The 27,477-nt window shown below is 39.7% G+C and overlaps 1 protein-coding gene and 1 non-coding gene across 2 annotated transcripts in view; one reads left to right on the top strand and one right to left on the bottom strand.

Annotated features, from left to right (window-relative positions):
• Positions 1-2,806: 2,806 nt before the first annotated feature.
• Positions 2,807-2,879, bottom strand: trnav-aac (transfer RNA valine (anticodon AAC)). Its single transcript has one exon. It is a non-coding gene; the product is annotated as a tRNA-Val (tRNA).
• A 339-nt stretch (positions 2,880-3,218) lies between these two features.
• Positions 3,219-27,477, top strand: part of dus4l (dihydrouridine synthase 4-like (S. cerevisiae)) — a 31,030-nt gene continuing 6,771 nt past the window's right edge. The window contains exons 1-9 of the mRNA XM_061925404.1: positions 3,219-3,521; positions 7,817-7,938; positions 8,121-8,238; positions 12,512-12,634; positions 12,707-12,933; positions 17,235-17,495; positions 23,232-23,270; positions 23,659-23,752; positions 23,899-23,999. Of these exons, the coding sequence (XP_061781388.1) occupies positions 3,430-3,521; positions 7,817-7,938; positions 8,121-8,238; positions 12,512-12,634; positions 12,707-12,933; positions 17,235-17,495; positions 23,232-23,270; positions 23,659-23,752; positions 23,899-23,999 (1,177 nt within the window). The 5' untranslated portion in view covers positions 3,219-3,429. The remainder of the gene's footprint in view (positions 3,522-7,816; positions 7,939-8,120; positions 8,239-12,511; positions 12,635-12,706; positions 12,934-17,234; positions 17,496-23,231; positions 23,271-23,658; positions 23,753-23,898; positions 24,000-27,477) is intronic.

Raw genomic sequence — 27,477 nt, 5'->3', positions numbered from 1 at the left:
CTGTGGTGGCTTCTGCGGTGTTCCACGCCATCGTCTGCTGGGGTGGAGGGAGCAGACCCAACAAAGCAACCAAGAGCCGACTCCACTCTCGGCCGCCCACCAACTCTCGGCCGGTGCGAGGATACGTCCAAGGAGACCGAGATGTCCAATACCTGCTCATTCAGCCAAGACACCGTGAATGAAGCCTGTCCGTCCCGCATCTCCTCCAGTACCTCCAAACGGACTCTGGTGTGGCATAGACCCAGCAGCTGGTCTCCATGGCCACAAGGCTCCCGGGAGGCAGATCCAGAAGTCCGCAATTTTCATGTTTTTTTTTACGGTATAGCTCGGTTGGTAGAGTAACCGTGCCAGCAACTCCAGGGTTCCAGGTTCGATCCCCGCTTCCGCCATCCTAGTCACTGCCGTCGTGTCCTTGGGCAAGACACTTATCCCACCTGCTCCCAGTGCCACCCACACTATTGGTATTGGGTTTCACTATGTAAAGCGCTTTGAATCACTAGAGAAAAAGCGCTACATAAATATAATTCACTTCACTTATTTTGATGCCGCGATAACTAATGTTAGTACACTTTGTCACCATCACCACAAAGCTGACACTGTTTTGTCTTTAAATACATGTAATTAGTACTAGTGATGGGTTGATGAGGCGTCATGAAGCGTTTCGACACATTGCAAAACTGTATTGATACTGTGTCGATACTGTGTCACGAAATACTGACATCTGCTGGACATTAAAAATCCCTACAGGCAACCTATGGAGCGACTCAACTGACACTGATTTTATGACCTAGTACAGGGGTCACCAACCTTTTTGAAACCAAAAACTACTTCTTGGGTACTGATTAATGCGAAGGGCTACCAGTTTGATACACACTTAAATAAATAAATATATTGTCATTTGTAAGTTACACGTAAGTGTGATTTAAACAAGAATAGCTAAATAAATGTATATATATAAAAAAAATGGGTATTTCTGTCTGTCATTCCGTCGTACATTTTTTTTCCCTTTTACGGAAGGTTTTTTGTAGAGAATAAATGATGAAAAAAACACTTAATTGAACGGTTTAAAAGAGGAGAAAACACGAAAAAAAAAATAAAAAAAAATTTTGAAACATAGTTTATCTTCAATTTCGACTCTTTAAAATTCAAAATTCAACCGACAAAAAGAAGAGAAAAACTAGCTAATATGAATCTTTTTGAAAAAAATTAAAAAAAAGAATTTATGGAACATCATTAGTAATTTTTCCTGATTAAGATACATTTTTGAATTTTGATGACATGTTTTAAATTGGTTAAAATCCAATCTGCACTTTGTTAGAATATTCAACAAGTTGGACCAAGCTATATTTCTAACAAAGACAAATCAGTATTTCTTCCAGATTTTCCAGAAGACAAATTTTAAAAGAAATTCAAAATACTTTGAAATGAGATTTAAATTTGATTCTACAGATTTTCTAGATTTGCCAGAATAATTTTTTTGAATTTTAATCATAGTAAGTTTAAAGAAATATTTCACAAATATTCTTCGTCGAAAAAACAGAAGCTAAAATATTTATTATTCTTTACAATAATAAAAAAATTTTTTTTACTTGAACGTTGATTTAAATTGTCAGGAAAGAAGAAGAAATTTAAAAGGTATATTTGTTTAAAAATCCTAAAATCATTTTTAAGGTTGTATTTTTTCTCTAAAATTGTATTTCTAAAAGTAATAAGAAGCAAAGTAAAAAAATATTTATTTAAACAAGTGAAGACCCATCCATCCATCCATTTTCTACCGCTTATTCCAAGTGAAGACCAAGTCTTTAATATATTTTCTTGGATTTTCAAATTCTATTTGAGTTTTGTCTCTTTTAGAATTAAAAATGTCGAGCAAAGCGAGACCAGCTTGTGAGTAAATAAATACAATTTAAAAAAAATAGAGGCAGCTCACTGGTAAGTGCTGCTCTTTGAGCTATTTTTAGAACAGGCCAGCGGGCGACTGATCTGGTCCTTACGGGCTACCTGGTGACCGCGGGCACCGCGTTGGTGACCCCTGCCCTAGTATATACAATAATATAAACCAAGTCATCGTATTTCATTTAGGATTATTTCATATCTTCATTTAAATAAAAATATATTTGTATCTTTTTTAGATACAGTCAATAAATAATGTGAACATGTATCATAACATGGAAATCTAAGAGAACGTGTTGTGGATGATTGTGGACTGGGAATTTTTTGAATTTTATTTTTTTTTACACATTTTTATAAAAATAAAAATAAAAAGTTTTTCCGACGTATTACATTTTAGACGATTTCTCTGCTTAGTTATTATTTCTCCGGCTGTAGAAAAAGAGCCGCTCACAGGGCACAGAGGAGGCGTCAGTGCGACACAGTTCGCGTATCGGTCACGTGACCAAAACAGCTCATGGTCGGTCACGTGACTTTCTAAAAGCGGTACGCGCACCGGCACAGGGTTTTGCTCTATGAGCTCGACGCATGCGCCGATGCATCGGTGTTGCCGGACCCATCACTAGTAACTACCATGAATTGATTAACGTGGAACCCGACTTAAACGAGTCGAAAAACTTATTGGGGTGTTACCATTGAGTGGTCAATTGTACGGAATATGTACTGTACTGTGCAATCTACTAATAAAAGTCTTAATCAATCAATCAAATATGTTTCTATGTAATTTATATATATATTTTTGATGGCAACGTAAACTTTGACTTTTCGTTGTGAGGTCCTTGGTGGAAAAAAATGTACACTCCCCTGGTGTTGACCTTTGCAGAAACAAAAGTGGGTTTAAGCGGTTCCCAAAATGTGTTTCCGCCCGGTCTCGAACCGGGGACCTTTCGCGTGTTAGGCGAACGTGATAACCACTACACTACGGAAACTGTTGACATGCTGTGCACAAAATGTAATCTTTGATCTAATACATTACTTAGATTGGTTAGGTAAAAAGGTTATTAGATCGTTTATTTATGTATGTTTACATTTAAAGTAATTGTTTATTTCATTAGTTTTATATACAATTTAGAAATATACGACACGACGTGAACGCAACATTCAACATTCAACATAACGCTCGTTAAAATTTATATATTCACTATAAATACGTATTTATCGTTGTGTTTAGCATTTAAACTGTTAGGACGCCTTATTTATCAATAATATTTAATTTTTTAATTGTACGTGTTTTTTAAGCGGCAAGCACATGGTGACGTAACCCTATTAGACCACGCCCACAGCATCCGGCTATGGAGGAGTGAGCAAGACGGTCGTGTACATTTGTGCGTCCTCCGTGAATTTGTGGCCGTAATGTATTTTCCTGTAAGCGTGATGGCGTTCGACATACCAAAGAGACATGTAAGGCGAAAACAGCCGAGTGGACGAGTGTTTCCGCCAAGATAAACGAGCGGCGGTCAAGGTTGCAGCCTAGCAAGAATGAAGACTAGGAAGTACGGAAGTGTGATGGAGATGTTTGAAGGAGGAAACCACGTGGTCACAATGTGCGCGCCTATGGTTCGATATTCGAAGTAAGTTCACTCGTTTATTTACGCTAACAGTTAGTTAGCACCCTGGCCAGATAGCATACCAAAATATGTGACAATGAGGAGTATAACCATAGACATTTTATAAGTAGACGCAGCATGGAGCGCTACTGCCTACTGGCGCTGACGAGACGCGGGGCCGCCATCTTGGAGTGGTGATCCGCTCCACTCAGTGCAATTCATTTGGCAGGAGCAATGAACTGTCAGCGCATTTAATTCATCTTACCTCACTGAATGCCACTGATTTTCACGCGCTTTTTTGTCATACGTGTAGCTATGATAAAGGACACATGTTTTGGCGTGTTTTATTATTCATAGTTTGCTTAACAGTAATATAATATTCTTATGTCATACTTGCCAACCTTGGGACCTCCGATTTCGGGAGGTGGGGGGCATGGTTAAGATATATATAAATATATATAAGAAATACTTGACTTTCAGTGAATTCTAGCTATATATATTTATTATATATATATATATAGATATATATATGTATATATACATATATATATTTTTTTTAATTATTATATTTATATATATATATGTATATATATATATATATATATATGTATATATATGTATGTATGTGTGGGGAAAAAAATCACAAGACTACTTCATCTCTACAGGCCTGTTTCATGAGGGGTTCCCTCAATCATCAGGAGATTTGATGATTGAGGGAACCCCTCATGAAACAGGCCTGTAGAGATGAGTTGAGTTAAGGGTTGAATTGTCCATCCTTGTTCTATTCTCTGTCACTATTTCAGAACACACACATTATACAAATATACATTATAAAATCAATAAGAAAACGGGAGCTCTAATTTGGGAGTCTGAATTAGGATCAGAAGTTCCTACATAAACATTGCGCACTCACGTCGCCTTTTTGTATTGATTACTGCAGCTGTGCACTGGATTCATTCACAAATACAAACTACAACTCACAAACACTTTAGAGTTAGGCTCCACCATCAGAATGTGTACCGGTACTTAAACTTATAAAGATCACATGGATATTATTCAGTGAGTTGATTCACCAAAACTAACCTGTAATACAGAAGGAAAAAGCAAACAGGACGTTTCAATTGTTCACAAACTGGTCGCGCTCATCAGAATGACAAGACACTTCCGGTCTGCAGGTGATAGCATGCAATTGGGAAGAAACGCCCTACTGCCCCCTACTGACCAATGTGAATACTGATAAATGTGTAATGACAGCTCCAAAAACGAATTCAAACCACAAAATAAAATAAATAAATCAACACAAAAATGTGACACATTATGGGTGGGTCACATATGCATGTACAGTAGATGGCAGTATTGTCCTGTTTAAAAGTGTCACAACATTGCTGTTTACGGCAGACGGACTGCTTTACGGTAGACGAAAACTTGACTGCTGTTGCTGTGTGTTGTTACCGCGCTGGGAGGACATTAATGAAACTGCCTAACAATAAACCCACATAAGAAACCAAGAACTCGCCCTCGATCATTAGCTGTTTATATTGTGGGAAAGCGGACGTGTGAACAGGCTGTCAACACGTCACTCAGGTCCGCATGGAGCTGGGGGGGGCGTGGCCTCCAGCTCCGCCTGAATCTCGGGAGATTTTCGGGAGAAAATTTGTCCCGGGATTCTCCCGTAAAATCCGGGAGGGTTGGCAAGTATGTATTCTTATACGCTATAAGTGACCAGACGTCCGAGATCAAAACTGGGAATATAATCCCAGAGAAGGGGGAAATAAACGGTCAGTTATTTTTAAATTGAAGAAACAATATGATTAGGTTATATATACATGCATATATCCTACATAAACAATGTATTAATACATTAGATATCTATATATCTTATAGACTGTATCTCTGTTGCTGCAGCAGCAGAGAATTGATTCTGTTTTGACACTTTGTATTGATATTTTGTATTACATTCTTCCCTTAAATGATCATGTTTACAGTGATTGTTTTATATGTATTTTTTATGTATGTCGCTTTGGATAAAAGCGTCTGCCAAATACTTAAACATAAACATATATAAACACCTGCAAGTCTTTATATCAGCTAAAACCACCAATCTGTTTCACTGGATTCAGATTAAAACCAAATTCTGTTTTACCCAACAATGTTAATATTTGAATATTGTTACTTGTAGATGGCCCTGCGATGAGGTGGCGACTTGTCCAGGGTGTACCCCGCCTTCTGCCCGATTGTAGCTGAGATAGGCTCCAGCGACCCCGAAGGGAATAAGCGGTAGAAAATGGATGGATGGATGGGGTTACTTGAAGATGTATTCCTGGTTACAATTATATTGGTCATACTCTTGTTTGCTCGCGGCTACGATTTAAGTACTATTGAAGATCTTTGCTCCTTCTCAACTCTGTGGTAATATTATTTTCACAAAATACAACCAATAGTATGTTAATGTTAAATCTTACTTGTGAAAAGTAATCCCCTGATTCCTATTTTCAACAGTCCGCTCATTTGAGCAGGAAAACGCTGAACACCATCTTTGTTTTCTACCTGTCAACTGTCAGTTTAGGCTGCTCATCACCACTTCAAGATGGCGGCCGAATTCCTCGCGTCACAGCAGCCAATGCTGCGTCTGCTTATAAGACGTGTATGTGTATACTAACTGTAACATGCATCAAGCAAGAAAACATATTAGCTATAAAAAAAACAACTAACATGCTAGCAAAAGCATACTTACAGTTAACATTAGTGACATACCAAAATATGTGACACTGAGGTGTATACCTATTTAATTAGCTGGGGGAAAACCTAGCATGCTAAAATGCCAACTAACATGCATCAAGCAACAAAATATATTAGCTAAAAAACAACAACTAACATGATAGCAAAAGCATACTTACAGTTAACATTAGTGACATACGGTACCCAAAAATATGTGACACTGAGGTGTATACCTATTAAATTAGCTGGGGGAATCTAACATGCTAAAATGCTAACTATAACATGCATCAAACAACAAAACATATTACCTAAAAAAAAACTAACATGCTAGCAAAAGCATACTTACAGTTAACATTAGTGACATACCCAAAAATTTGTGACACTGAGGTGTATACCTATTAAATTAGCTGGGGGGTGGGGGGGATCTAGAATGCTAAAATGCTTCAAGCAACAAAACATATTAGCTAAAAAAAAACTAACATGCTAGCAAAAGCATACTTACAGTTAACATTAGTGACATACCCAAAAATATGTGACACTGAGGTGTATACCTATTAAATTAGCTGGGGGGGATCTAGCATGCTAAAATGCTAACTGTAACATGAATCAAGCAACAAAACATATTACCTAAAAAAAACTAACATGCTAGCAAAAGCATACTTACAGTTAACATTAGTGACATACCCAAAAATATGTGACACTGAGGTGTATACCTATTAAATTAGCTGGGGGGTTGGTGGGGGGGGTTCTAGCATGCTAAAATGCTAACTGTAACATGAATCAAGCAACAGAACATATTAGCTAAAAATCCACAGAAATCTATTGGATCTAATGGCAAGTATTTCTAACTTTATTATATATATCCATGCTCTTGTCCTTGAATGTGATGTATCACCTATAACCCATTAGATGCTAAAGCCGAAAAAAACTACTACTACCAAAAATGAGTTAAAAACAAAAGTCTATGGAGAGCTTTATTGCAAAGGGAAACTAATTCAACGTTACGGTAACATTTTTTTATGTATTAATTTTTCATGCACTTATTTGCTATACTTATCTGGCACACGTGGAAGGCCGGTCCGTGAAAATAATGCCTAGAATCCTCTAAAGGCTTAGTGGCCACATGCGTGGACAGCACCTTTTAGCTCTTATTTCCAAAATTGTGTACACTACTGAATTGGGGTCTTATGGCCACGTATGTGGACACTTATACTTCCATCTGGTGGTGTCAGAAGAGTATAACATACATTTGGGGGGGGAAAAGTGTAAAAATAAGAATTAGCATGTCACTTAACATGAAGTACACGTTTGTTACTTATGGATTAAGTACATCATATCAAAAGATGATTCTTATTTTTTATTTTAATTAGGGTCCAATAAGCCCAAATAGCAAAGAGAAATAAAAAAAAGCATGTAAACAAACAGCTTGGGCCTTAAGAGGATAAACTAAATTGATGCAATAGTTAGTTTTAGTGAATGTAAACATACCAAGTGTGTGTATGCCAATCAACACAGAAGACTACCAGACATCATTCTTTGGAGCCAGAGTTGTTTACATGTCAACATGTGGTACACTCCATTGTGACATCATCTCTCCACAGGCTGCCTTTCAGGTCCTTGGTGCGGAAATACAACTGCGACGTTTGCTTCACTCCCATGATTGTCGCTTCCGACTTTGTGCGATCCGTCAAGGCCAGAGACAGTGAATTCACCACCAATGAGTGTGAGTAGCAGCATTAATAATGGATGCAAGGGCCCCCTGAATGACTAATGAGTGTGAGTAGCAGCATTATTAATGGATGCAAGGGCCCCCTGAATGACTAAGCATGGCCCTCGGCTGTACGGAACACAAAGCATCCTGCCACTTTTTGTTGAAACACTCCACTTTGTCCTTGTCCGCCTCAGGTGACAGACCCCTGATTGTGCAGTTTGCTGCCCACGACGCCCAGACTTTGGCCGATGCAACCTCTGCAGTCGCACCTTTCTCAGACGGCGTTGACCTCAACTGTGGATGTCCTCAGAGGTACACCTGGCAACTTTGTCCCGTGTGAGATTTTCTACAGTCTAGGGCAGGGGTCGGCAACCCTTACCAGTCAAAGAGCCATTTTGACCAGTTTCACAAATTAAAGAAAACAATGGGAGCCACAAAAATCTTTTGAAATTTAAAATGAAATAGCACTGCATACAAAGTTTTTTTTGTGCTTTTTGCTATGAATAAACCAAGGGTCTCAGACACGCGGCCCACTCCTTAATATGAAAATTTAATGTTAGTGCGGTCCGCGAGTATTATATGAATGGCGCTTGACAGCATCATTCTTGTCAACCCTTCCGATTTTTCCGGCAGACTACGAATTTCAGGGCAACTATTTTCTCGAACGTGCCGTGATGGTATAGCATTTAGCGCCCACTACAACCAGCGTGCCGGCCCGGCCACACGTTGTATGGGGCTACTGCTTGCTCACGTAAGTACCAGCGAGGCATACTTGGTCAACAACCACACAGGTTACACTGACGGTGGCGGTATAAAAAACTTTAACACTCTTACCAGTAATGCGCCACACTGTGAACCCACATCAAACAAGAATGACAAACACATTTCGGGAGAACATCTGCACATAAACACAACTGAACAAATACCCAGAATCCCATGCAGCCCTAACTCTTCCGGGCTACATTATACACCCCCGCTACCAAACCCCGCCCACCTCAACCGACGCACGGAGGAGGGGGTGGGGGGTTGATGTGTGAGGGAGCAGGGTTGGGGTGGGGGCGGGGTTTGGTGGTAGCAGGGGTGTATAATGTAGCCCGGAAGAGTCAGGGCTGCATGGGATTCTGGGTATTTGTTCTGTTGTGTTTATGTTGTGTTAAGGTGCAGATGTTCTCCAGAAATGTGTTTGTCATTCTTGTTTGGTTTTGGTTCAAAGTGTGGCGCATTATTAGTAAGAGTGATAAAGTTGTTTTATATGGGCACCGTCAGTGTGACCTGTGTGGCTGTTGACCAAGTATGCCTTGTTGTCACTTACGTGTGCAAGCAGGAAATGCATACAACAAAAGGCTAGGCTGGCACGTTGTTTATACAGATTGTAAAGTGCGCTAAATGCTGTTCCATCATGGCACGCCCTTATTATTATTGTAAGTGTGAAAATTCGGAGGATATTAATCCCGGGAGTTTTCTACAAGAGGAACTAAATCCAGAAGTCTCCCGGGAAAATCGCAGGGGTCGGCAAGTATGCAGCTGAGCCGCATCAGAGTGATCAAAGAGCCGCATGCGGCTCCGGAGCCGCGGGTTGCCGACCCCTGGTCTAGGGGCAGGCACCTATTCCCAGAAATCCAACACTGCCTTGTTACGGTACATGGGTGGCGCGTGACCTCACGCTCAGTTGCCGCACTTGACAACCACTCCAGCAGCACTGAGAGCGGACTCCGCCAAGCTATCTCTAGTAGTTTTGCAATTTTACCATGCCAACATACCGTATTTTCCGCACTATAAGGCGCACCGGATTATTAGCCGCACCTTCTATGAATTACATATTTCATAATTTTGTCCACCAATAAGCCGCCCCGGACTAAAAGCCGCGCCTACGCTGCGCTAAAGTGAATGTCAAAAAAACGCTGCGCTAAAGTGAATGTCAAAAAAACAGTCAGATAGTTCAGTCAAACTTTAATAATATATTGAAAACCAGCGTTCTAACAACTCTGTCCCAAAATGTACGCAAATGTGCAATCACAAACATAGTAAAATTCAAAATGGTGTAGAGCAATAAATAGCAACATAATGTTGCTCGAACGTTAATGTCACAACACACAAAATAAACATAGCGCTCACCTTCTGAAGTTATTCTTCATTCGTAAATCCTTCGAATTCTTCGTCTTCGGTGTCCGAATTGAAAAGTTGCGCAAGCGTGGGATCCAAAAATGGCCGGTTCCGTCTCGTAGAAGTCATCGGGAGTCAGTGTCGCTGTTGTTGTGCAGCAGTTCTGTGAATCCTGCCTTCCGGAAAGCTCGGACCACAGTTGTGACCGAAACTATCTGCCCAGGCATTTACGATCCACTGGCAGATGTTGGCGTATGTCGACCGGCGCTATCTGCCCGTCTTAGTGAAGGTGTGTTCGCCTTCGGAGCTGTGTGAAAAAAGCCACCCGGCCTCTTCGCGTAAACTTCCCTTAACCACTCGCTCATCTTTTCTTCATCCATCCATCCCTTCGAGTTAGCTTTTATGATGACGCCGGCTGGAAAGGTCTCTTTTGGATGGGTGGAAGTTAGCATGGCAAGCTAGAACCACAGTGAAGGATGACTCCTCATTCCCTGTGGTGCGAATATTCACCGTACGTGCTCCCGTTCCACAGTGCAGTTCACAGGAATATCAGTTGCTGTGAAATACGGTAGTAATCCGTGTGCGGATGGAGAGATTGCGTCTTTTTATGATCCGGATCCTTGTCGCGTAGTAGGAGCCATTTTGTGGTCTTTACAGATGTAAACAGGAAATGAAACGTACGGTGATATCCGCGCGTTTTTTCTTCTTCTTCCGGGGGCGGGTGAAGCGCTTCCTGTTCTATGGGGGCGGGTGCTTTCCTTGGCGGTTGCTTGCGTAGAAGAAGAAGCGCTTCCTGTTCTACCGGGAAAAAAGATGGCGGCTGTTTACCGAAGTTGCGAGACCGAAACTTTATGAAAATGAATCGTAATAAAGCGCACCGGGTTATTAGGCGCACTGTCAGCTTTTGAGAAAAATTGTGGTTTTTAGGTGCGCCTTATAGTGCGGAAAATACGGTAGTAGTTGACACAAAAACCACTCCCATGTAAGTAAAGTAAGACTCCACTTTTCCAAAAATGTGCTTGCTTACTGCTAATATACATCGGCTATGCTAATGACATGCTACTAGTTAGCATTAGCGATTTTACAGTGACGATTTCAACACGCCAAATTTGTCAATGAGAACTACAACTAAGGTACAATGTAAGAATTGTTTTAGTTATATTGTAAAACTCACAAACGTGACTTGGAGTGACGAATGAAGAATAATTTCGAGTAGAAACGCTATGGACGACTTAGAAGACGGAACGGCACTCTTAATTACTGATTCCGATATCAACCGATACCGATATATACCGTTGTGGAATTAACTCATTATTATGCCTAATTTTGGGAGGGGGGGTTGAGGTGGGCGGGGTTTGGTGGTAGCGGGGGGTGTATATTGTAGCGTCCTGTAAGAGTTAGTGCTGCAAGGGGTTCTGGGTATTTGTTCTGTTGTGTTACGGTGCGGATGTTCTCCCGAAACGTGTGTGTCCTTCTTGATATCAACCGATACCGATATATACAGTCGGGGAATTAACACATCATTATGCCTAATTTGGTTGTGATGCCCCGCTGGATGCATTAAACATTGTAACTTTACCATGAATTGATTAACGTGGACCCCGACTTAAACAAGTTGAAAAACGTATTCGGGTGTTGCCATTTAGTGGTCAATTGTACGGAATATGTACTGTACTGTGCAATCTACTAATACAAGTTTCAATCAATCAATCAAAAGCAAGGTTTTTCCAAAATAATAGAACAACTTTGGTAGTAGCGGGGGGTGTATATTGTAGCGTCCCGGAAGAGTTAGTGCTGCAAGGGGTTCTGGGTATTTGTTCTGTTGTGTTAGGGAGCGGAAGTTCTCCCGAAATGTGTTTGTCATTCTTGTTTGGTGTGGGTTCACAGTGTGGCGCATATTTGTAACAGTGTTAAAGTTGTTTAAACGGCCACCCTCAGTGTGACCTGTATGGCTGTTGACCAAGTATGAATTGCATTCACTTGTGTGTGTGTGTGTGTGTGTGTAAAAGCCTCATATATGACTCGGCCGGCATGCTGTTTGTATGGAGGAAAAGCTGACGTGACGACAGGTTGTAGAGGACCCTAAAGGCAGTGCCTTTAAGACACGCCCCCAATATTGTTGACCGGGTGGAAATCAGGAGAAATTCGGGAGAATGGTTGCCCCGGGAGATTTTCGGGAGGGGCACTGAAATTCGGGAGTCTCCCGGGAAAATCGGGAGGTTGAAACCGATACCGATAATTTCCGATATTACATTTTAAAGCATTTATCGGCCGATAAATAAACAATAGCAAGCACGCCATTTCAGTTTATATGCTTCTTCTTCTTTTTTTTATCTATTTGCATTATAGCCGAAGAAAAATCCATAAATTAGCCTCACTGTTTTACGAGCCGCAGGGTTCAAGGCGTAGGAAAAAAGTGGCGGTTTATAGCCCGGAAGTGACAGTATTTAAGATGTTTGTTTGTGGATACTTGTGCTTTCAGATGGGCCATGTCCGCAGGCTACGGCGCTTGTCTCATCAACAAACCCGAGCTGGTGAAAGACATGGTCCGCCACGTGAGGAACCAGGTGTCCCGTCCGGACTACACAGCGTCCATCAAGATAAGGTGACACCAAAGTCCAGTTCAAACGCATCAGAACCGCGCCCACGTTCATAATCCCACGGACCGCGCCCGCAGAATCCACGCCGACCTGAGGAGGACGGTGGATCTGTGCCAGAAGGCGGAGGCGGCGGGGGTGTCGTGGATAACGGTGCACGGCCGCACGTCAGAGGAGCGCCACCAGCCGGTCCACTACGACGCCATAAAGACCATCAAGGACAGCGTGTCCATCCCTGTCATCGCCAACGGGGACATCAAGTACCAACGCGATGTGGACGCCATTCGCCAGCGCACTGGCGCTGATGGTAGGCTTGTTTGAATGTCATAATTTCTATAATTTACTATTTTGTGTATTTTTTTAAAGGCTAAAAATATACAGTACATGTATTTAAAGACAAGTCCTTGCTATTAGTATGAATTAGGGTTGTATGTATATCGGTACTAGGATAGTACCGCCATACTAATGAATCATTTGGTACTATACCGCCTCTAAAAAGTACCGGCCCCCGCCCCACCTTTTTTTTTTTTTTTAACAGGCATTGCTGGTTTTACGATACTACTATGATTACATTGATATTTTTTGGCATCACAACATCTTTCGTTTTCAATCAATCAATGTTTATTTATATAGCCCTAAATCACAAGTGTCTCAAAGGGCTGCACAAGCCACAACGACATCCTCGGTACAGATCCCACATAAGGGCAAGGAAAAACTCACTACCCCAATGGGACGTCGATGTGAATGACTATGAGAAACCTTGGAGAGGACCGCATATGTGGGTCCCCCCCTCTCTAGGGGAGACCGGATGCAATGGACGTCGAGTGGGTCTAACATAATAGTGTGAGAGTCCAGTCCATAGTGGATCTAACATAATAGAGTCCAGTCCATAGTGGATCCAACATAATAGTGAGAGTCCAGTCCGAAGTGGATCTAACATAATAGTGTGAGAGTCCAGTCCATTGTGGATCTAACATAACAGTGAGAGTCCAGTCCATAGTGGATCTAACATAATAGAGTCCAGTCCATAGTGGATCCAACATAATAGTGAGAGTCCAGTCCGAAGTGGATCTAACATAATAGTGTGAGAGTCCAGTCCATAGTGGATCTAACATAACAGTGAGAGTCCAGTCCATAGTGGATCTAACATAATAGTGTGAGAGTCCAGTCCATAGTGGATCTAACATAATAGCGTGAGAGTCCAGTCCATAGTGGATCTAACATAACAGTGAGAGTCCAGTCCATAGTGGATCTAACATAATAGAGTCCAGTCCATAGTGGATCCAACATAATAGTGAGAGTCCAGTCCGAAGTGGATCTAACATAATAGTGTGAGAGTCCAGTCCATAGTGGATCTAACATAACAGTGAGAGTCCAGTCCATAGTGGATCTAACATAATAGAGTCCAGTCCATAGTGGATCCAACATAATAGTGAGAGTCCAGTCCGAAGTGGATCTAACATAATAGTGTGAGAGTCCAGTCCATAGTGGATCTAACATAACAGTGAGAGTCCAGTCCATAGTGGATCTAACATAATAGTGTGAGAGTCCAGTCCATAGTGGATCTAACATAATAGCGTGAGAGTCCAGTCCATAGTGGATCTAACATAATAGTGAGAGTCCAGTCCATAGTGGATCTAACATAATAGTGAGAGAGTCCAGTCCATAGTGGATCTAACATAATAGTGAGAGTCCAGTCCATAGTGGATGTAACATAATAATGAGAGTCCAGTCCATAGTGGATCTAACATAATAGTGTGAGAGTCCAGTCCATAGTGGATCTAACATAATAGTGTGAGAGTCCAGTCCATAGTGGATCTAACATAATAGTGTGAGAGTCCAGTCCATAGTGGATCTAACATAATAGTGAGAGAGTCCAGTCCATAGTGGATCTAACATAATAGTGAGAGTCCAGTCCATAGTGGATCTAACATAATAGTGTGAGATTCCAGTCCATAGTGGATCTAACATAATAGTGTGAGAGTTCAGTCCATAGTGGATCTAACATAATAGTGAGAGTCCAGTCCATAGTGGATCTAACATAATAGTGAGAGTCCAGTCCATAGTGGATCTAAAATAATAGTGAGAGTCCAGTTCATAGTGGATCTAACATAATAGTGAGAGTCCAGTCCATAGTGGATCTAACATACTAGTGAGAGTCCAGTCCATAGTGGATCTAACATAATAGTGAGAGAGTCCAGTACATAGTGGATCTAACATAATAGTGAGAGTCCAGTCCATAGTGGATCTAACATAATAGTGTGAGAGTCCAGTCCATAGTGGATCTAACATAATAGTGTGAGAGTCCAGTTCATAGTGGATCTAACATAATAGTGAGAGTCCAGTCCATAGTGGATCTAGCATAATAGTGAGAGTCCAGTCCATAGTGGATCTAACATAATAGTGAGAGTCCAGTACATAGTGGATCTAACATAATAGTGTGAGAGTCCAGTCCATAGTGGATCTAACATAATAGTGTGAGAGTCCAGTCCATAGTGGATCTAACATAATAGTGTGAGAGTCCAGTCCATAGTGGATCTAACATAATAGTGAGAGAGTCCAGTCCATAGTGGATCTAACATAATAGTGAGAGTCCAGTCCATAGTGGATCTAACATAATAGTGTGAGAGTCCAGTCCATAGTGGATCTAACATAATAGTGAGAGTCCAGTCCATAGTGGATCTAACATAATAGTGTGAGAGTCCAGTCCATAGTGGATCTAACATAATAGTGAGAGAGTCCAGTCCATAGTGGATCTAACATAATAGTGAGAGTCCAGTCCATAGTGGATCTAACATAATAGTGTGAGAGTCCAGTCCATAGTGGATCTAACATAATAGTGAGAGTCCAGTCCATAGTGGATCTAACATAATAGTGTGAGAGTCCAGTCCATAGTGGATCTAACATAATAGTGAGAGTCCAGTCCATAGTGGATGTAACATAATAGTGAGAGTTCAGTCCATAGTGGATCTAACATAATAGTGTGAGAGTCCAGTCCATAGTGGATCTAACATAATAGTGTGAGAGTCCAGTCCATAGTGGATCTAACATAATAGTGTGAGAGTCCAGTTCATAGTGGATCTAACATAATAGAGTCCAGTCCATGTCGGATGTAACATAATAATGAGAGTCCAGTCCATAGTGGGTCTAACATAATATTGTGAGAGTCCAGTCCATAGTGGATCTAACATAATAGTGAGAGTCCAGTCCTAAGTGGATCTAACATAATAGTGAGAGTCCAGTCCATAGTGGATCTAACATAATAGTGAGAGAGTCCAGTCCATAGTGGATCTAACATAATAGTGAGAGTCCAGTCCATAGTGGATCTAACATAATAGTGAGAGTCCAGTCCATAGTGGATCTAACATAATAGTGTGAGAGTCCAGTCCATAGTGGATCTAACATAATAGTGAGAGTCCAGTCCATAGTGGATCTAACATAATAGTGTGAGAGTCCAGTCCATAATGGATCTAACATAATAGTGTGAGAGTCCAGTCCATAGTGGATCCAACATAATAGTGAGAGTCCAGTCCATAGTGGGTCTAACATAATAGTGTGAGAGTCCAGTCCATAGTGGATCCAACATAATAGTGAGAGTCCAGTCCATAGTGGATCTAACATAATAGTGTGAGAGTCCAGTCCATAGTGGATCTAACATAATAGTGTGAGAGTCCAGTCCATAGTGGATCCAACATAATAGTGAGAGTCCAGTCCATAGTGGATCTAACATAATAGTGTGAGAGTCCAGTCCATAGTGGATCTAACATAATAGTGTGAGAGTCCAGTCCGTAGTGGATCTAACATAATAGTGTGAGTCCAGTCCTAAGTGGATCTAACATAATAGTGTGAGAGTCCAGTACATAGTGGATCTAATATAATAGTGAGAGTCCAGTCCATAGTGGATCTAACATAATAGTGTGAGAGTCCAGTCCATAGTGGATCTAACATAATAGTGAGAGTCCAGTCCATAGTGGATCTAACATAATAGTGTGAGAGTCCAGTCCATAGTGGATCCAACATAATAGTGAGAGTCCAGTCCATAGTGGATCTAACATAATAGTGAGAGTCCAGTCCATAGTGGATCTAACATAATAGTGAGAGTCCAGTCCATAGTGGATCTAACATAATAGTGAGAGTCCAGTCCATAGTGGATCTAATGTAATAATGAGAGTCCAGTCCATAGTGGATCTAACATAATAGTGTGAGAGTCCAGTCCAAGATTTTCAATTTGTCTTTCGGCATGTCGTGACGTTGCCGTCACTCCCAATCCTCGCTCCCGGCTGCTTATTGTTAAAGACAAACAGATGATTAGACTAACGCGTACCACCTGTGAAATCTGATCACCTGCCAGCTGTGTCTCGCCGTCCTGCACATGTCCCGCCCCTAGCTGATGGTGCTCCGCCCTCGACACCATTGCCAGAGGCGGTGACCTTTGCTCCTGCAGGCAATATTTTTTTGACTTGTGGTCATCCAGTAAATTGAACATATGTGAAACAGTAAATATGTCATTCTTATACATCTGTACTTTTTATCATATAAAGCAAACTTGACTGGACATTGACTTTCCTCCAAATGAACGTTCTGTTGAAGTGGATGTCCTTGTTCCAGGTGTGATGGTAGCGCGAGGGCTGCTCGCTAACCCCGCTCTGTTCGCTGGGTACGAAGACACCCCGTTGGAGTGTGTGTGGGACTGGGTGGACATCTCCACTCAGCAGGGCACGCCATTCACCTGCTTCCACAACCATCTGATGTACATGCTGGACAGAGTCAGCTCCCAGCCTGAGAGGAAAGTATTTAATTCCCTCAGCAGCACATCTGCCGTCATTGACTACTTGCAGAGCACATATGGAGCGGCGCATGATTTGCCCACCTGATTGCATTTTTACATTTAGAGTTGTATTTATGTACTTAATAAAGCTGAAGTGTAAACTGTCCTTATGTTTGTCTTATTGCACTTTTTTTCATCAGTTTATAGCGGCAGGTTAATTTGTGCCTTCATTATGAAAGCATTTTTTTGACACTGAATTTTTATTTTTTACATTAAACATTGCTGACAATTTCATTCAATGAACATTTATGAGTAAATTGTGTTTAAAAAATGTTGAAATTCAGTGTGTAAAAATCATTGTATGAAATTTTAATGTAAAAAAAATTCAGTGCAGAAATATTTGTTGCTAAAACTCAAGATTCACTTCTGGTAAAATTAAGACTGAAGCAATCGATCCGGTTTCAGAACCAGCCAATGAAGTACTTCAGTTTTAATTTACGGCAAGTGGGTCTGCACTTCTTTTACAGTTTTTTTATGTACAGAATTTTTGAGTGGGTCTAACATAATAGTGTGAGAGTCCAGTCCATGGTGGATCTAACATAATAGTGAGAGTCCAGTCCATAGTGGATCTAACATAATAGTGAGAGTCCAGTCCATAGTGGATCTAACATAATAGTGAGAGTCCAGTCCATAGTGCATCTAACATAATAGTGAGAGTCCAGTCCATAGTGGATCTAACATAATAGTGAGAGTCCAGTCCATAGTGGATCTAACATAATAGTGAGAGTCCAGTTCATAGTGGATCTAACATAATAGTGAGAGTCCAGTCCATAGTGGATCTAACATAATAGTGAGAGTCCAGTCCATAGTGGATCTAACATAATAGTGAGAGTCCAGTCCATAGTGGATCTAACATAATAGTGTGAGAGTCCAGTCCATAGTGGATCTAACATAATAGTGAGAGTCCAGTCCATAGTGCATCTAACATAATAGTGTGAGAGTCCAGTCCATAGTGGATCTAACATAATAGTGAGAGTCCAGTCCATAGTGGATCTAACATAATAGTGAGAGTCCAGTCCATAGTGGATCTAACATAATAGTGTGAGAGTCCAGTCCATAGTGGATCTAACATAATAGTGAGAGTCCAGTCCATAGTGGATCTAACATAATAGTGAGAGAGTCCAGTCCATAGTGGCTCCAACATAATAGTGAGAGTCCAGTCCATAGTGGATCTAACATAATAGTGAGAGAGTCCAGTCCATAGTGGATCTAACATAATAGTGAGAGTCCAGTCCATAGTGGATCTAACATAATAGTGTGAGAGTCCAGTCCATAGTGGATCTAACATAATAGTGTGAGAGTCCAGTCCATAGTGGATCTAACATAATAGTGAGAGTCCAGTCCATAGTGGATCTAACATAATAGTGAGAGTCCAGTCCATAGTGGATCTAACATAATAGTGTGAGAGTCCAGTCCATAGTGGATCTAACATAATAGTGAGAGTCCAGTCCATAGTGGATCTAACATAATAGTGAGAGTCCAGTCCATAGTGGATCTAACATAATAGTGAGAGTCCAGTCCATAGTGGATCTAACATAATAGTGAGAGTCCAGTCCATAGTGGATCTAACATAATAGTGAGAGTCCAGTCCATAGTGGATCTAACATAATAGTGTGAGAGTCCAGTCTATAGTGGATCTGACATAATAGTGAGAGTCCAGTCCATAGTGGATCTAACATAATAGTGAGAGTCCAGTCCATAGTGGATCTAACATAATAGTGAGAGTCCAGTCCATAGTGGATCTAACATAATAGTGTGAGAGTCCATTGCCATTGACAATTTCATTCAATGAACATTTATGAGTAAATTGTGTTTAAAAATGTTGAAATTCAGTGTGTAAAAATCATTGTATGAAATTTCAATGTAAAAAAAATTCAGTGCAGAAATATTTGTTGCTAAAACTCAAGATTCACTTCTGATAAAATTAAGACTGAAGCAATCGATCCGGTTTCAGAACCAGCCAATGAAGCACTTCAGTTTTAATTTACGGCAAGTGGGTCTGCACTTCTTTTACAGTTTTTTTATATACAGAATTTTTTACACTGATTTTTATTACACCCTATTTCAGAACAAACACAAATTTAGCTAAAAAAAAAAAAAAATCTCAATGGCATTGTTGGCACAATTTTATGTTAAATACATTAATTGTCCAAAAAAAAAGCTTTAGTAAGAAAACACAAACTAACCTCCAAAATTATGTTAATTACTCAATTTAAAATATTTGACCTGAATATGTGTTGTTGTGGTATTTAAAATCATGAACATTTAAACATGAAGTCATTCATTTATTGATTTAATAACTTAAAGGAATCTGAAATAGCAGGAACAGCGGAAGTTGACATTTCCTTCACAATAAAAGCAATTTTACTTCCAATGTTACGGGAGTGTAGCCTATTACCTCCTACGTGATGAACGACATTCCGTAATCCGTAATGATGATGAGTCTTTTTCTATTTTACTTGAAAATCAGCTAACTAATTACTCAATTTAAAATATTATGTGTTGTATTTAAAAACAAGAAATATTTAAACATGAAGTCATTCATTTATTGATTTAATAACTTAACATTGAAATCGGCCAAGAATCTGAAATAGCAGGAACAGCGGAAGTTGAAATTTCCTTCACAATAAAAGCAATTATATATGTATAGTATTGTTCTTTTATTAAATTGTTTATGTTAAATGTGGAATGAGTGAGAGGGGTTGGGATATTATAAGCAATTGCTTCATCCAACCCCTTTTCAAGCCTTGCATTAATGTCTCTGCCAAAATGTAAAAAAATAAAAAAAAGTGTGTTGTTGTATTGTGCAGGTTTGAAATAAATACTTCAAATTCAAATTCAAATTCAAATTATACTTCCAATGTTACGGGAGTGTAGCCTATTACTTACGTGATGAACGACATTCCGTAATGATTGAGTCTTTTTCTATTTTAATTGAAAATCAGCTAATTAATTACTCAATTTAAAATATTACATGTGTTGTTGTGGGATTTAAAAACATGAACATTTAAACATGAAGTCATTCATTTATTGATTTAATAACTTACCATTGAAAACGGCCAAGGAATCTGAAATAGCAGGAACAGCGGAAGTTGACATTTCCTTCACAATAAAAGCAGTTATACTTCCAATGTTACGGGAGTGCAGAGGTGGGACCAAGTCATTGTTTTGCAAGTCACAAGTAAGTCTCAAGTCTTTGCCCTCAAGTCCGAGTCAAGTCCCGAGTCAAGACAGGCAAGCCCCGAGTCAAGTCCAAAGTCAAGACTGGAAAGTCTCAAGTCAAGTCCTAAGTCCTGCATTTTGAGTTTCGAGTCCTTTCAAGTCCTTTTAACCACAGACTAATATATTAACACAGATTGTGTATGCTTTTCAAACGCTGTATTTATTTATTAAAACAAGTGCATTTTAAATTGCAGGAAAGAAAATTGTGCTGACATTGCACTTTATAATAGCACTATTAACCAGTCATTTTAAACATTAACTCATTCCTTTACAGAACAAACACATTGAAAAATAAAGTGCAAATGTACTTATTTGTACAAAAGTGTTAACATTGAAAAAACATGACATATACGTGAACATAACAAAAAAGTTGTACTTTTTATATGTCAGGGCCCTATGCTGCATTGCATTTGCAAAAGACCAAATTAGCCAAGAGTCTGTCAGTCATTTGTGCACGATGGGGGCGTAGTATGATGCCACCATGGCTGAAAACTCGCTCCACTGGAGCACTGGAGGCAGGCACTGCCAAGACTCTCATGGCCACTCGGAACAGTGAAGGAAGAGTCTTCATGTTCAATGCCCAGAACAAAAGGGGGGAGAGAGTTGTTTTGGGTTGGTGCACTACTTGTAAGTGTATCTTGTGTTTTTTATGTTGATTTAATTAAAAAAAGAAAAAAGAAAACAATTATTTCTTGTGCGGCCCGATACCAATCGATCCACGGACCAGTACCGGGCCGCGGCCCGATGGTTGGGGACCACTGAGGTAAACAACCAACAGTATGTCAGAAAGCTAGCTAAAACGGTACACATATTCATAATATAGTATACATTTTAACTGACCTTTATTTTTATTTTATCTTTTTTTAGGTGGCTAAAATACGCGGTGCTGCTGACCGCCGTCTAACGTTACGTGTGATATATTGACTAACGTAACCCTGCTTGAAAAAAATCACTGAACAAAAAGTATGAATAAGGTAGTGAACTGCAACAGATTCCCGTGTTTGCAATAACGTTATAACGTTAGCAGTGAGTTTACAGCCTCACTGATTTAACTACACAGCAAATAAAAGTCACGTTACTTAGCCAATAAACGTTATCTTACATTCAAAACTTACCGTTCTTTGTGCAACTTCAAATGCCGGACGAAGTTGGAAGTTGTTTCCTCTCCATCAGTAATTTTCGAACCGCATGTGTTGCATACTGCAAACCGTTTTGTGTTGACCACCTCGTAATTTTTATACCCAAACAAAATTATTTTAGGTATCATTTTTTGTTCACTGGCGTGTGGTTTGGACATGTCTTCTTCGTCGGTTGTCCTGCAATTTGATTGGATGAATGCTGTGTGATGAAAGCAAAGTAGATCTAATTTGATTGGCTGTTGTACTGAGAGCACACCAGCTGACACACGCAACGCTGATAGACAAGTACACAATGAAAAATACGGAGCGCTCCCGAATAACTTTTTTCATCTTTGGGTTTTGGGGAAAGTAGCAAGTCATGTCAAGTCATGTCAATTCAAAAGGCTCAAGTCCAAGTGAAGTCACAAGTCATTGATGTTAAAGTCTAAGTCGAGTTGCAAGTCGTTTTACATTTTGTCAAGTCGAGTCTAAAGTCATCAAATTCATGACTCGAGTCTGACTCGAGTCCAAGTCATGTGACTCGAGTCCACACCTCTGCGGGAGTGTAGCCTATTACTTACGTGATGAACGACATTCCGTAATGATTATGAGTCTTTTTCTATTTTAATTGAAAATCAGCTAATTAATTACTCAATTTAAAATATTACATGTGTTGTTGTGGGATTTAAAAACATGAACATTTAAACATGAAGTCATTCATTTATTGATTTAATAACTTACCATTGAAAACGTAATGAGTCTTTTTCTATTTTAATTGAAAATCAGCTAATTAATTACTCAATTTAAAATATTGTACCTAAATATGTGTTGTTGTGGTATTTAAAAACATGAACATTTAAACACAAAGTCATTCATTTATTGATTTAATAACTTAAAGGAATCTGAAATAGCAGGAACAGCGGAAGTTGACATTTCCTTCACAATAAAAGCAATTATACGTCCAATGTTACGGGAATGTAGCCTATCACCTACACGATGAACGACATTCCGTAATGACTATGAGTCTTTTTCTATTTTAATTGAAAATCAGCTAATGAATTACTCAATTTAAAATATTTGACCTGAATATGTGTTGTTGTGGTATTTTGAAAAAAAAAACAATTTAAACACAAAGTCATTCATTTATTGATTTAATAACTTAAAGGAATCTGAAATAGCAGGAACAGCGGAAGTTGACATTTCCTTCATATTAAAATAAATTGTACGTCCAATGTTACGGGAGTGTAGCCTATTGCCTACGTGATAAACGACATTCCGTAATGATTATCCGTCTTTTTCTATTTTAATTGAAAATCAGCTTCTTGATTGTAGCAATATCTCCCTCTGCTAGACAAACACGTACTTTAATTTGAAAGTACGCGGCGGAAAAGCACGCCTGTGAACGACCGTCGTTACGCCATAAACAGGAAGTGTAGTAAACCGGAAAACGACATAACTTTTTAACACGCCATCACAGTAAGTACCTACTTTGCTCTTCTACGTTTATTCACTTTTTTTTTTTTTTTGGTCGACGGTACGTTAACTCGCGAGCTTTGTTGAAAAAAACTGCTACGTTTGTGAAACGTTATTTTTTAGAAAAACATTGTCCAATTTAATGAAGTTTGGCCGCGTCAATGTGGATTTAGTTATATGACGTCACGCTAGCTTGTGTTGCGATGCTAAGGCTAATTGATAATATGTTGTGATTAATAATGAGAACAGAACAAGTGAACTACGGACTCAGCTAGGAGACTTCAGAGTTGTCAAACCGGTGGAGGCAGACAGACACACCTTCTATTCTAACTTCAAGTGCCACACAACTTTCTGCAGTCTTTGATATTGTTGCTTTGACCATTTCTAGCAGACATGTCGCTGCAGTGGACTGTGGTGGCTCTCTTCCTCTACCTGGAGATTGGCGTCCTTGTCATTCTCTGTCTACCCTTCATCTCTGCTAAGAGGTAATAATGTCTCATAAGAACTGGAAGCTGTCCCTCAAACATGGTGTGTGTGTGTGTGTGTGTGTGTGTGTGTGTGTGTGTGTGTGTGTGTGTGTGTGTGTGTGTGTGTGTGTGTGTGTGTGTGTGTGTGTGTGTGTGTGTTCAAGGTGGCAGAAGGTGTTCAACTTCAGGATCTGGAGCCCGGTGGCCCGGTTTTCCAACAAAGTGTTTCTTACCATGATTGTTATACTTATCGTCCTATTTCTCGGTAAGTGCTTAGTATTGTGTAGGGATGATGTTTGATAAGAAATTATTGAGTTCGAGCCTATAGGCGAATCCTCTTATCGAACCGATTCCTTATCGATTCTCTTATGGAGTCCAGATAGGTTGTTGTATATGGAAAAAAAACCCACAATATTTGGTTTTACAAAAGCTCACTTTTATTTTATAAGAAAAATAAATAAATAAATAAATATTGACTGTTACCCCCCTAAAAAAAAAAAAAAAAAAAAAAAAAAATATTGACTGTTGTTACCCAAAGTATAATAAGTGTGATTTTTCAGAAAAACAAATATATACAGTAACACAAAAACAACCTGTCTCTGTGATCACTATAGATCAGGGGTGCTCATTACGTCGATCGCGATCTAACGGTCGATCTCGGAGGGTGTGTCAGTCGATCACCAGCCAGGCATTAAAAAAATAGTCCTAAAAATGAGCGATCATAAATCTTCACTATGACGTCACTTTCGTCACTTGATTGACATTCACGGCACCCGAGGGTCTTCTGAGATGACGCTGGCTGCTGCCAGCTCATTAAAATTACCGACTGGAAGGCGAGAAACACTTTATTTCAACAGACTCTGGCGCCGTACCTGTCGTCAAAACTCCAAAGACCGACTGCACAGTTGCACAATAAAAGCTCTGCTTCATCCTGTCTGCGCTACCAAAATAAGAGTCTCAGAAAGCTGGCGTGCACAAGCTAGCAAGCTACGGAGTTTGCCGACAATGTATTTCTTGTAAAGTGTATACAAAGGAGTACGGAAGCTGGACAAATAAGATGCCAAAAACCAACCACTTTCATGTGGTATTGGACAGAAAGGAGGACTTTTTTTCTCCTCCATTCAAAAATGCGGACGTTATCATCACCACTGTCTGATTCCAATCAATGCAAGTCATCAGAATCAGGTAATACACCAACTTATATTCTTGTCTTCATGAAAGAAAGGAATCTATATGTGTTAAACATGCTTGTATTATCTTTAACCACCTTTAACTTGTTAACAATATTAACTATATGTGTTAAACATGCTTGTATTATCTTTAACCACTTTTAAGTTGTTAACAATATTAACTATTTGTGTTAAACATGCTTGTATTATTTTTAACCACCTTTAACTTGTTAACAATATTAACTATATGTGTTAAACATGCTTGCATTATCTTTAAACACCTTTAATTTATTAACAATATTAACTATATATTAAACATACTTGTATTATCATTAAACACCTTTAATGTATTAACAATATTAACTATATGTGTTAAACATGCTTGCATTATCATTAAACACCTTTAACTTGTTAACAAAAACATATATTTCATAAATAAGTAAATATAAATTATATATATGAATGAGGTAGATCCCCACGACTTGATCAATTGAAAAGTAGCTCGCCTGCAGAAAAAGTGTGAGCACCCCTGCTATAGATGAATAGCCATGCCTTGAGGCGTTTTTTCCGGTCCATTATTTTTGCTGCTTGTGTGACATCACAGAAAATGACGTAGCTTAGTCTAATGACTGAGCTACGTCATTTCCTGTGATGTCCCACAGGGAATTTCTTGTGGGACGGAATTCGTTCCCAGGGATTCGAATAAAGAACCAACTATTTTTCTTTACTATAGTGGCTTCGATTCTCAAAAAGGGATTTGAGGATTTTCAAAAAGGGATTTGAGTCCTTGGAATCTGTTCTTTTCTTATCGAACACCCGGGAGAACCGGTTTCGAACATCATCCCTACATATAACACATCTAAGTAGACCTGGGTTGTGTTGCGTTTGGACCAGTTGTTCCTCCCAGGGAATTCAAGTCACAAGTCGCTCCCAAGCTCTTTACGACACTTAAAGCTGAGTAGAAAAACCACCAGAGACAGAATAGGTATTTTGTAATATATTTGCAAAGCTTTGCATATACATTGAGACCAGTCCAGCATAGAACATTCAATCGCGCCGCCAAGATGGTCTGCCCCCCCCCGAAAAACCCTCTCCCCTCTTAAGTCTCTCTTCCTCCCACCCTGGCAGTCATGTCTCTCCAGCCAAAACACATGCCCATTATCTCTCTCTCTAACATTCCTCACTCAAGGTTAATAAGCACACAGTTTTGCAGACAACCAAAAGACCACAATTGGAAGAAAAACACTAGCTGTTTTGTAATATGATTATGAAATAAAAGAAGTAACACTTAAATTCGGATATATGTAAATATCTGCCTCCGACAATTGTGTATGGAAAAAAACACAATATTTGGTTTAACAAATCATTTCACATTCTCTACTGCTCGCTACTATAGTATTACCATATCTGAGTTATTGTGCAGAAATGTGGGGAAATAACTACAAATGTGCGCTACATTGGTTAACCGTGTTACAAAAAAGATCAATTAGACTGATACATAATGTTGGATATAGAGAACATACAAACACTTTATTTATTGAGTCAAAAATATTAAAGTTCAATGATTTGGTAAAATTGCAAACAGCTAAAATGATGTGGAATTAAATGATGGAATGGATGAAGTAAAGAAGTTAAACATTGTACTGATATGATCCAGTTGTTCAAATGAATAGTGCTTACAAAGTACAAAGAAGAAGAATACTTTCAACCTTATTAAAAATAAGATATTCTTCGCACCTGTTGCTCATCAGAGACTATTTACCGTATTTTCCGCACTATAAGGCGCACCGGATTATTAGCCGCACCTTCAATGAATTACATATTTCATAACTTTGTCCACCAATAAGCCGCCCCGGATTATAAGCCGCGCCTACGCTGCGCTAAAGGGAATGTCAAAAAAACAGTCAGATAGTTCAGTCAAACTTTAATAATATATTGAAAACCAGCGTTCTAACAACTCTGTCCCAAAATGTACGCAAATGTGCAATCACAAACATAGTAAAATTCAAAATGGTGTAGAGCAATAGCAACATAATGTTGCTCGAACGTTAATGTCACAACACACAAAATAAACATAGCGCTCACCTTCTGAAGTTATTCTTCATTCGTAAATCCTTCGAATTCTTCGTCTTCGGTGTCCGAATTGAAAAGTTGGGCGAATGTGGGATCCAAAATGGCCGGTTCCGTCTCGTCGAAGTCATCGGAGTCAGTGTCGCTGTTGTTGTCCAGTAGTTCTGTGAATCCTGCCTTCCGGAAAGCTCGGACCACAGTTGTGACCGAAATATCTGCCCAGGCATTTACGATCCACTGGCAAATGTTGGCGTATGTCGTCCGGCGCTGTCTGCCCGTCTTAGTGAAGGTGTGTTCGCCTTCGGAGCTGTGTGAAAAAAGCCACCCGGCCTCTTCGCGTAAACTTCCCTTAACCACTCGCTCATCTTTTCTTCATCCATCCATCCCTTCGAGTTAGCTTTTATGATGACGCCGGCTGGAAAGGTCTCTTTTGGCAAGGTCTTCCTTTTGAATATCACCATGGCTGGAAGTTAGCATGGCAAGCTAGAACCACAGTGAAGGATG

Source organism: Nerophis lumbriciformis, linkage group LG30, assembly GCF_033978685.3.
Source record: "Nerophis lumbriciformis linkage group LG30, RoL_Nlum_v2.1, whole genome shotgun sequence".
Classification (NCBI taxonomy): domain Eukaryota; kingdom Metazoa; phylum Chordata; class Actinopteri; order Syngnathiformes; family Syngnathidae; genus Nerophis; species Nerophis lumbriciformis.
This window is presented reverse-complemented; position numbering and strand designations above follow the sequence as displayed.